The sequence below is a fragment of the Dama dama genome, chromosome 13 (assembly GCF_033118175.1).
Source record: "Dama dama isolate Ldn47 chromosome 13, ASM3311817v1, whole genome shotgun sequence".
Taxonomy (NCBI): Eukaryota; Metazoa; Chordata; class Mammalia; order Artiodactyla; family Cervidae; genus Dama; species Dama dama.
Window position 1 is genome coordinate 51,756,059 of NC_083693.1, and position 12,345 is coordinate 51,768,403.

Genomic DNA, 12,345 nt, shown 5'->3' on the forward strand with positions numbered 1-12,345 from the left:
TTGGAGAATTCCATGGACAGAGGATCCTGGCGGCTATAATCCATGGAGTTGCAAAGAGTCAGACGCGACTGAAGTGACCTAGCATGCACACGTGCTGACTGACACCATACCAATTCGATGATAATCTCGAGTCCCTTCCTACTGGGCAAAGTCATGCCACTAACCATCTGTGTGTCATTGAGGTCAGAAGGGGTGACAGTCTTACAATGGCACTCAACTGAAAGGCTTTTAAGACATTTTGCAAAATGAAAGTATAATAATCCTTTTTTTTTTCAGCCCCTACTGAGGGAGCATACCAAACCTAACCCCCATTAAAAATTTCAACTTCTCAAAAACAGTTTTCGCATATAATCGGGGGAGGTCATTTCTATCAATTAAAGGACAAGTATCCAACTTAGTGTAGGTTGTGCCGCTTTCAGCTCCCAAATTAGATGTGTCCTCTCTAATTTTCCCTTTGAAAGCTCTGGTCGGCGAGTACTCAGTCCTTCATGACTTAATGGAGTAGGTGATTTGTAAAAGAAGGTTATCATAGGAAGAAGAGAAACAAGAACAACAGTAACAACAAGAAAAGAAGCAGCTCAGAAGCAGAGCTTCAGAGGGTATTCGGGCAGAGCACCTTCCCCCCTCAGGCACGTGTTCAGGCTTGGAGCCTGGGCTGGTGTCTGCGATGCCCACTCCCTGTGGCCCCTCGGACCCTTCTATCACACAGGACTGCCTCACTCAATGGACTCTCTGTTGGTCATCTCTGTGTTCTCAGGGCCCAGCAACGTGCCTGCCTCATAGTGAGGCTCAGTAGGTGTTTGCTGCTATAGCCCTGAAGCCAGAAGGAATTAGTTGATAACTTTTGCTGAGCTCACTTTAGATAAAAATCAGGATCCTCTGCCACTCAGAGGTTCTCCTGTTCTATAGTTTCTGTTCTTTCTGATCTCAAGTCACTTTATAACTGCCTCACTCTTCAAATTTTTCCAAACTGAGACGGAGTGCAATTGATGATACCCTATATCTCTGCTAGAAATCCAAAGACAAAAATTAGTCATAATCTAATTTTTTTTTATTTTGTAAATACAAAGAGGAAAGTCTCATTTTCTTCACTGTATAAAGGGAATTAAATAGTTTAAACTCTGCATCCAAAGCAAGCCCTGCAGCATCACTTTGTTAAAACCAAAAAATACATTCAGAAATGGCTTGGAGTTGTGGTTGGATTTCAAGTCTTGTAAAAGTGACTGTTTTTTGTATACATTGTTATGAGAATGATTAAGAAAATTAAATTGAAATGATTGTTACCTACCATTGTTAGAGTCCTGTTTGAATTTGCAACAATTACTTTGCTGAATCAAGAAATAAAGCATACCCTCATCTATTCTTTCAATCCTGCCTTTATAGCTCCATGCATCTCTTGAGGATTCCCCTGAGGTACCCCACTCCCCAACCTTCAGTCTAGGCTGTGGCTCATGCCTGTATTTTCCTGAGGTTTCTGTCCTCAGAGATGTTGACTGTCAGCACTTCATCACCCCCTCCAGTGCTGTTGCTCCAAACAGCAGCTTACCCCATTGCCTGAAGAATGTCCTTGTCAAGCAGAAATTTGGGTCCTCTCAAAAAGTGTGTTGATCAACTTCTATGTAACCCATGTAAGGTACCTATAATATCTCCTGTAGTAACTTCCGAATTGTCAGAGAACAACTATTTTCTTCTTTCCCTGCCTATGATGAAGAGATACCTGCTTTGATAACTCTCATTTCCTTCAAAGGAAAAGCAAGGCAAGTGGGCAAAATGACTCTTTAAAATGGAAACTTAGTACTGAAAAGAAGTCCCTGTAATTTGTACAAGAAACATTTTTAAGACTTATAAAAGTAATACTTGGGTGCCATTTCACTTTAAGACAGTTTACCATTTTGATGAAGAAAAATTTCCTAAAGAAAGTGTTCAAAAATATGTGAATACTGTTTGAGTTCTTCAGAAGATAGGAAGTGCATGATAAACACATCCTTGTTTAAACAGATCTTCGAGTGTTTTGGGTAATTCCCCTTAGTTTGTACTAGTTGTAGCCATACAGATAGGCTTTTTTTGATAAAAGCAGACATGATTCCTTCTTCTCAAATCCAGCCATTCATTTGTAAATATTAATACTCTCACAGTCTTGTCACCCTTAACACTTTTCCTGAATATATTCAATGCATCTTTAGATTGTGGGAGAAATTTAAATGTGTTGCATCAAAGAATTTTTGAATTAGCATAAGACTTCTTAGAGTTTCAGTTATTTTAATAGATTAAATACCTCTTTTGTCTAAATTGGTAATATAATGTGTTAATATGTTTGAGATATGAATTATAAAAATTATTTTTAGAACATTCTAGATATGAATTTTAAAATAAACCCATACTACACTGTTTTTGAATATGGGAGGTTTTCTTTATTATTATTTAATGTCAACCGACCATTCAAATGCCAGATCAACAATACCTGTCCCTATTTCTTTTCTCTGGTTCTCAGTTATCCTGTGTTTTAAGGGGCAAAAAACTTATCTTGGTGAAAGTACATTGAAAAGTGTTGTTCTTTGTTTTCAGACATTCACTTCATGTAGTGTGTGGAAACTCCACACACCAGGCTTTTGACAACCGTTTCGATTTTAGTACTGCTGTTTGGGCATCTTTTCCATCCCAACCTGAAATTCCACTAGTGTTTAGGGCATGCACAAACAGTGAGAACTTTAGTGTTGAAAGGGTACAAACTGTGAATTTGGGCAGTAGGTGGAGTGGTAAGAATAAGGGTCAGAATGAAGACTTGTTCCCATAGTCAATAAAAGCATATCAGTGTTTATTTTTATAGGGAGACACAGATACACATATACACTGTATACTTCAGAAACTTCTGAGACTTCTGAGAAAACCCTCCCTGGCTTCATCTGCCCTACAGTGAGGGAGGCTAATTGACATTCTTCAAGGGAAATCCCTTTTCTTCTCTTTGGTAGTCATGGGAAGACTCATTAAGCATTCTGTACTCTTTTCTTTCTCAGATTCTGACTTTGCTTATCCCAAGTGCTAAAGCCCAGGGAGTGATGTCCAGGATTTCCTTTAGTCCTCTCATCCCCCAAGCTCAGCGTAGGAACAGAGTCTTGCCCCTTACACAACAGATTCCGAGGGTACCCACCGAGCTTGCCTTTTTACTTGGTGGGTGACTCCACTCTTAAAATACCACCTGCAGAACGTTAAGGCTACATTCACCCATCCTGCCGCTCGGCCCCCTGTGGAGGGAGAGCTGGATGAGAAAATAGCTCAAAAATGGTCTTCCCTATCTGCTAATGACAACGTTTCCCAAATCAAACAATTTCTTGGCAACCCTGCCTCCCAGTGTCATCCTCATCTTCACTTTTGAGTGTCTTTTTCAAGGGAGCCCTGAAATAACGTGCCCCTTTCTCTCTCCCTGTCTGTGGTTTACCTTCCCATTGTGAGCTCTGCAGGGAGGGGCCGGGGCAGCTCCAGCTGCTCTGGAAATGGGGGCAGGGAGGGCTAGGAGGAAAAGGGCAGCGCGGGACACAGGCAAGAATGGCTCATGACTTTTCCTTCGTTCATTATGTGTGTCCACTGAGCTGTCCTGCTTCTGTTTTCTAATGGGTTCTTCAATGGCAAGCTGACCTTTTGTCTGAATAGGTCAAACTCCCACTGAGCGATAATCCTCAGCCTTCCTGGCGTTTGTGCATCCCTGAAGGTGACGGGCACTGGTTAGGAATATGACTGGGAGTGTGTGGTGTATTTCCCCAAAGAGGGATTGTCTTTTATTGCACTTAATTAATTCTCAAAGACTACCTCACAAGGTTATGTGGAAGAGTCTAGGTTATTTTTTGCTGACACCGTTGAGGGACAAAACGAATTTTTCAGATACATGCTTCAGATTGGGGTTTTCTTCTTTCTTTTTTTTTTTTTTTTTGGTCTTCCATTTTTTAATGAGAGAAAGGCCAAATGTGCAATCCTAATGATTCATCATATCATTTTATATTTCTGAGACAATCAGAATTTCTTCAGTTAATTTTTAAAAATCTTTCTCCCTATATATCACTTCCATTTAAAGTCTCTTAAAACTCTAGGTGTTTTATTTCTAACCCTTGAAAAATGTGAGATGATCATTTTGTTTTCTTGATCATGTTATGCTGGGCCTAGGCTTGTTTCAAATTGCTTAAAATTTTCTGATGGAATGTTTATGAGGTTTTATAACACTAGTTACCCTACAGTGGCCAGCAAGTTTCAGCATCACGTAGGTACTCCGTAATTTCTGAATTTAATTTGAATTACCGTGGCTTGTTTTTTGTTTTTTTTTTCTTTTACCAGTTTATATAACCTGGTACAATTCTCATCACTGTCAGTGACTGAGATATAGTCCTCACAAATATAGGATTACATGTCCCATTTATTTAGCAATGTGCTATGCATTTTTTGGTTGATTTAGTGTTCTTTACATTTCAAAGCATTGTCTTTTAACTGAACAGACGAATGAAGTGTCTGCAGATTAAACATTAACCTATATAGCAATAACGAGTATGCAGTGTGTGGTGGCTACCAAATCATTTTAGAAGCTGTCAACTTCCAAAACACAGCAGTCTGAGAGAACTTCATAAACAATGTATTACTTTTCTGAAAATGATGACCTTCATTGAGGAAGTGCCTCTTTAGTTTTTCTTTAGGCATAAATGATACTCCAGAAACACAATGAGATTAACATAGAGGAACAAAATAACTGTGCTTGCATTGTTCCTGAGTTATCAGACTATTATCTCAGTACTCAAAATCCCAAATGTGGTGGGATGAAAAGTACAAGATAAAAAGTACACATTTAACATCTATTCAGTCACCAATAATGCTTCGAGTCAGAGCTGGGCTTCTACCTGGGGCATAATGGGTTCCTGTTTAACATATTTATGTTGGTTGTAAAATTAGGAACTGTCATTACAGCCCCACATCACCTGCATAAGTGCACAACATATAAATCAAGAGAAGTTCCAGTGTCATAAAAATGCCATTGAAGGGAAAAGCATGAAAGCGCTTACAAGATTCTTGTGTGTTATGCTCGCATGTACTAGAATGCACACTCGGGTTTCCATGGAGGATCTGAAGAACAAAGGAAAATAACTATGCAGGTGTCGGACTCATGGATAGGAGACCTGATGAAGGCATGTGGGATTGTGGGATCCCCAGACTGACTAATAAGCTTTTAAAATAAAATTCCTAAATATTTAAGCATTTGCACCACTTACCTAAAGAACAGCTGAGCCTTAAGTTGAGGAAAGGCAAGAAAAGAATGACCATCAATAGCTAGGCTGAAATAATCCCTGCAGGAACCCAGTATAGTTCCTACACTATAGCTCATGCTTCAAGAAGGCAGTTGTTATTGGAACATACTCCTTGGACCTTCTAGTGGATGAACAAGTTCCTTTCATTTCCTGTGATGTTTCAAGGTCCTCAATAGATTGGTGGCTGCTACTCTGCTGCCCCCCTCTTAATCCAGTTCTTTGGAGAATAGCGTATGTTCTCTGAGATCAGTCCATTTTTTCTGTGAGTTACAGGGGTTTATTTTGAACCTCATAATTGGAAGTCCTGAAATGCCCCCAAATTTTAAACTATTAATAAAGAGCTTTCTGAATCCCAATTACTGCCTCAATAACAGAGTGGACACTTTTGAAGTTTTTCAACACCCCCTTCTGCCTCCCCAAAGCTCCCATCCCCCAAACAATCTTTAAAAAAAAGAGAGAGAACTGCAGATTTTATTCATGTGGGATCATTCACACCAAGCTACCATAATGTGCAATTAACACTCTAGAAACTGAAAACAGTATTCAGCAAGACAGCTGCATTATCAAAAATGCCAAAGGAGTTTTGAAGGGAGTAATGTGCATGTTAGAATAGGAAATTAATCAGAAATGCACACATTCCCAGTAATACTGTCTTAAGTACATCTTAATATTAAAATTTTTTAAAATCTTATGTCTATACTTATAGTAATGATTAATCTTAGAGTAGAAAATTGATTTTTTTCTATTTTAAGATTATTAGTTATGTGTTTTGCTTCTGAAGCAAATGAAGAAGTTAGAATAGTGATCTCTAAAGTCCCTTCCAACTGGAATATTCCTTGATAATAAGCACTCTTCAGTTATATTTTATAAATTTTCCCATTGGAAAAAAAAATGCCTTTTTTATTTCCTCTTGCAAGTAATAATGATACTTACCACTCATATTAGTTTCAAAGTGCCTTTCAGACATGGCAGACATTAGCTCACAGTTGCAGGGGGGAACTGCTTACTTTTGCACAGCTCAATAATCCTAAATACACTTATATTATAATCCCGATGCAGGTATGGATTTAACTAACTGACTTAGTAATAGCTGAGACACAACAGAATTATCCCAGCAGCATTTTGCTGGTATTGTCTTGTCAACTAGCTGAAAGTGTTTGGAGAAGAAAGAAAGTAGGGGGTTTAATTTTATTTTCAATTCATGGTGTCTAGATTTGAGGGAATTGAGGTTTGTCATACAATTTTTAAGAAAAGAAGGAAGAGGGAAGGGATGTATTTGTTTGAAATATGGAAAAGTTCTGAATATTTTCTTTCATAAATTGCTGGAAAGCAAAGTAGATTTTTATGTTTGAGGATTTTTTAAAACTGGAAAAATAACTAGAACAGATTTAAAAGCAAATCATGACCCCATGCAAAAAAAAAAAAAAGAGTGAAACCATGACCCTCAATTCTGGATCCCCCAAATATCATGCAGTAACCCCTTCTGTTAAGGTTTGGGAGGCTCTCTGGGTGTATGTGCCTGCAGACAACACATGTAGGGTATGCCTGGAACAGAAAGACTGATTATACCTTAGCAGAAGGACAGAAGTATTCCAATAAGGAAGCAGTCACTGAACTGTGAGGTACAGGCTAAACAAGCTTCCACCTGGGCTTCCTGCAGGTCCTGTAGGAATAGTTACATGTGAATGTTCAGTAAATATGAAATCCAGCCATCCTGAGACACTTAACACTAGTGCAAACAGTCACTAATGAGAATCTCCTAGCCAACATGTTGTGCTTATTAAATTATGATAAAGTTATTGCATTAGAACATTTAAAAAAATCCTGTTTGCTTTTTTCCTGGCCTAGAGGATATTAAATGTTCAGGTTTCTCTGGGAGGAAAAGGAAATATGTATTTGCTTTAAGTATAACAATACCTAAATTTTAAGAAAAGCAGCTTACTAATTTATTTTTTAAAAATGTGAACATTCCTCTGTTTTTTGCTCCAGTATAGGGAAAACAGTCCAAAAAGAAAAACATTAAATCTGATTTTAATGTTTGTAGAAGTTGATATTCTGAGATGAAAATTCAGCCTCCGCTCTGATTTGCTCAGGCAACTGAGAACCAGGGTTAAAACTGGCTTGTGATTCTCTCAGGTCTTAGAGCTATAGTAGCTCTCTAGTGATACAATTAAAGAGAAATGAAGCTGAAGGTGTGAATCGGAGCCCCAACTTAATTTCTTTCTTTCTTTCTTTTCTTTTTTTCTTTTTTCTTTAAGTTATAGGTGCACAACGAAGGAGAAGCCCCAGTGCACTGGCCATTGAAGTATTTGAAGCACATTTGGGAAGTCACATTTTACAGGTACCTTTAAGTGAAAAAAGCTTGCTTACATTTTGCTAAGAAAAATCCACACGTTTAGTCTTTTTATGAAAATGCCTTTTATTGCAGCTATGTGTATGACTGTTGCTGTTGTATCTTGGAATTATGAAATTTTTATGAATTTTATTTTTTTTTCTTTTTAGAAAGCCATCCCTTGAGAGAATATTAATGAGAAAGGGAGGGCAAGTATTATTTGTGCTATAATAATTGAGATGAACGGCACCATTGAGTTGATGCACAATGTATAGTAGCTGGCTGTTCCCAGAATGATTGTGTGTGCTGCATTTGTAAGTGAACATATGTGTGTGTCTTTGGAGCTATATTTTGTTTTTGGAAGAGCAAAGTTTTGTTGTGAAAGTATGTGACATTTTTGTGTGTTGCCAAACTTCAGTTGTTCTTTGCTTGAGTTTGTATTCATAAGTGCTTCCCATCCTAATGTTAGCTTTCCCAAAGTACTGACTTTGTCAGGATGAGATATTAAAGTATGTTTTTTAAGTAAAAGGAGACAGATATTAATAATTTGATCTTTCCAGTGACTTTCGTGAAACATATGAGGATGACTAGGCGTGGACCTGTAGTTATTTAGTCTTGGAAAAAATTTATCCCAAACTTAGCACCTCACTTACTCAGAACTTTTTCTGTTAAGATTTTGCAAGTCATTAACTTGACACATCATTCTACATTGTTTCTGTTTCCAGGATAAATGTTGCCATGGCCAAAGCTTTTTTTTTTTTTTTTTTTTTTTTGTATATGTAAGATTCATTTTTAACATGGAATTGAAGAAACAGACATATTTGGGGTATTTGGGCATCTTACTGGAAAAAGATGGTTGCTTTCCTTAGATAAGATTTGGGGTAAAAAAAAAAAAAAAAAAAAGATTTGGGGTAAAAACAAAGCTAACCTACAAACTCCTCTCCATTCAGAGTAACGTTTTTAAAAAAAGGTCTCTATGGTGCTTTCATTTTCTAGATAGCCGAAGTGGTACTGAATCTAGCATATAATTTCTGAAAATATATACCCTAGAAAAACTGCTTTCATCAGATTGTCCATGGTCAAACCCCAGTGACTCTCCAAAATGGTTCCTTGGCTGACAGCTTCAGTGTCAACGAGACAGTTGTTCAAACAACAAATTCCTGCATCTCTCCTGGACCTAGTAAATCAGGGTCTTCAGGGTGAAATCCAGGAATTTGTTACTTTTAACAACCATTTGAGATAATTTTGATGCTTTATTAGATCTGAGATGTCACTATTCACCTTTGTAAATTTAAGGCCTGAAAGGTCCTTATTTATTTTTATTTATTTTGATCTTTCTCATTTCTCCACTAATATATGTTAACATCCCATAAAACTATGTTTCTTGAACTACACCTTAGGAAATGCTATCCTATTGTGCACATAAAATTTTGAATTACTTTTATAGTAGATAAGTTTCAGGGATACAGGAAGGATATTTCTTTCTAGACCTTTGCGTTTTTATTTCTCTCTTCTCTGTACATTTTTGTCCAGAATCTCCATTATAAGTTTTGTATGAGTGATACCATATATACCACTGCCCCTCTGTATGTGAGGGGAGTTGGTTCCAGGACCCCTGTGGACAGAAAAACCTGTGGTTGCTCAAGTTTCTTATATAAAATGACATGGTATTTGTATATAACCTATGCATGTCCTCTTCTATACTTGAAATTGTCTCTAAATTACTTACAGTACCTAATATAGTGCAAATGCTATGTAAGTCATTGGTGGCATGTGGCAAGTGTATGTTTTTCTTTGTGGAACTTTCTGGATTTTTTCCAATATTTTTGATCTGTGGTTGACTGAATCTGTGAATATAGAGGGCCAACTGTACATTGTTAGATTCTGAAGTGATCCAGGATAACTCCTATTTATATTCTGAAGCTGTCAGTGTGTAAGACTTTGTCAGTGAGAGAAATGATTCCATTGGTATCCTGTTATCCTCTAAATTCTCTCTGGAAATCTTGTGTTCAGTGTTTTGTAGGGAGGGGGACTTAGGAGCTGCAAGAATTTAAATCTAATTTAAAACAAAAAACTTAAGAGTGTAAATGTAAGCTCAGTGAGAGCAGTGTAGAAATAAAGAGTGACTGTCCCCAGTGCCAGTTCAACATTGGACTCCATTAAGGGAGTGGAGGATCTAGATGAGACTGCTAAACTATTCTGTTCTTTGGTTTGGTCACACCTGACTTAAACAGCACTCTTGAAGGGGGCATAGACAGCTGAATGTCATTTGGAGTGGAATAACTAGATGAGTGCATGAACTGGAAATTGTGTTACATGAGATGTGGCAAAGGGCATGGTGAAGTTAAGTGTGGGAAATACATGGCATAAAAGGGACATTAATATCCTCTCTTATCTATTTGAAGGCCTCATTCCAAAAGAAGGAAAAAAAAGGAGGATTAGACACATTCTGTGTGTCTTCAGAGTGTAGAAAAAAGAGAAAGCGGTGAAAGTTGAATAGAAAAAGAAATTGCCTCGATATAACAAAACTTGCAAATAAAGCTGTCTGCATTTCCAACACACTCAAAACTTTTAGCCTTACAGGTATAGGCGGCTTTGTAGAGATGCTTTCAAGAAAGTCAGGCATCCAAGTGTGGTTGCACTAGACAGTCTTGAAATTGTCATAGAAACTAGAAACTCCTATCATTAGATTCTAAAACCAAAGGTTATGGAGGGGAAGAATTGTGTATGCTTCTCAAAATGATATGATAAAATTGCATATAGGAATGGATTGGGAAGTAGTAGTAACAAGAAGGGCTTCCTCTAGGCTATCTGGTTAGCTGTCATCTCTCCCAGCAGGATAACTCTTGAACCCATAGATCTGTGTACCACATTCAAGGTTTCTCAGTAGTCTGCTCAGGTAACATGGTTTCCTTATGTTTCCTTTAGGAGGTTCCATAGTTGAATCTGGTTGATTCATGGGGCCTGGGATAAATTCTTTCTTCCTTCTCCCCTACCCTTCTTTTGTTTGCAAATTTCAGGGGGGAGGAGGGTGGGGTATAAACAAACCTGTGTGGTCAATAAGGTTGGCATAGTCTCTAACATCATAGTTTACCATCATTACCAAAAAAGAAAAAGGGTAAATACTTAGTAACAACATAATTTGCTGTAGTAGGCACATGGCTGCTCTCCTTAACTAGCTTGCAATCATTTGGTTAAAAAACCAGGAGATTCCATAAAGTGAGAAGCATCACACTGGTCATGTACTTTACTAGCGGCCTGTGAAAGAGCGGGGCTCTGAATTTGCCATGAAGCATCAGAGAAGGCCACTCAAAGTTGTTGATGGATGAATAGGAGTTTACTAGCCAAGGACAACCAACGAACATTGCAGGCAAAGAAATGTAGAACACAAAGTATGGAGGCAAGTCATAACAGATCTTGTTTGGGGACTGTTCAGATGTTTAATTTGATGGTTATTTCACATATGCAGAGGAGCACATAAGAGATAAAGGTGGAGAACTTACGAGCCATATTGCACAAGCCCAGTAAGCCAAGCCAGGATTGTGTAATCAGCAATGAGCCTGTGGAGAAGGCTTTCACACAAGATAGTGACAAGATAAACCTTTGGTCTGTTTCTGGTGTTACTATTAAAATACAATCTAGGAAAAAAAATAAAATAAAATAAAATACAATCTAGGAAGCCTTTGTGTTATGAGAGGCTGTATAGAGAGACAATTTAGGAAACTATTAAGTCTAATATCCAAATGAAGATCTTATCCGAGATAGAACCTCTATGAATAGAAACACAGGTATGGCACATGGTATGAATTAGAGATGAAAAGCTAGGGAATAGTAGGAGTAATCAGTGATCACAGATCTTCTAGTCTGATAAAAGGATCTTAGTGATACTCTTGCCTAAGAGAGGCTGAAAGGGATATCTCATTACATAGCCAAATCTGTAAGAGGTAAGCGGTTGGAAACCTGAGTCTGATCTTCTAGAGAAAGATCAAGGTAAAGGCTAAAAACAGGGTTGGGCATTACTGATTTGTGCAGATGAATGGTAGTTCAGATCAAGCAGTAAGTTGCAGACTAATGGAGATGATATGGAACAAGGAGGGAAAAGGGCTGAGGAGAGGCAACCCCATACATGTCATTACTTTAAGATGCAAATAGAAAATGAGAAAGGAGTAGACAAAGATAAGAGTAAAGAACCTGCCTGCCAATGCAGAAGACACAGGTCCAATCCTTGGGTCAGGAAGATCCCATGGAGGAGGGCAGGGCAACCCACTCCAGCATTCTTGCCTGGAGAATCCCATGGACAGAGGATCCTGGTGGGCTACGGTCCATGGGATCACAACGATTCAACCATGACTGAAGCGACTTAGCATGCAAGGAAGAAATATCAAGGTGACTGAGGATATAAATCCTTCTGGAGGACAAATATTGAAGAGGTGTCATAGGTTTCATCAGTTAAAGCAGTTGCAGTACAATTTTAGGTTCAGAAGACAAACCTGAAAAGTGATAGAAGGTAGAAGTGTTTGGATGTTTGTGGTAAAGTCCGGTTTGGAGATGAGAAGACAATTTTGTATTAATGTTGTTAAGAGTATATTTATATTTCTGAGATTCATGGGGTCAAGCATTGGTCAATGATATGCTCTTTAGCAATCAACTTTTAAAAAATCAATATCAAGTGGTCATGTCTGCATTAGGAAAGGATAGGCTTCCATTATTTTTAATGGCTATATGTCATTC

At 38.0% G+C, this 12,345-nt stretch overlaps 1 protein-coding gene across 1 annotated transcript in view; it reads left to right on the top strand.

The window, feature by feature from the left end:
* The window catches only part of NPAS3 (neuronal PAS domain protein 3), a 923,008-nt gene that overhangs the window by 443,298 nt on the left and 467,365 nt on the right, over positions 1–12,345 (top strand). Inside the window, exon 4 of the mRNA XM_061159149.1 lies at positions 7,541–7,623. Coding sequence (XP_061015132.1) covers positions 7,541–7,623 — 83 coding nt within the window. The remainder of the gene's footprint in view (positions 1–7,540; positions 7,624–12,345) is intronic.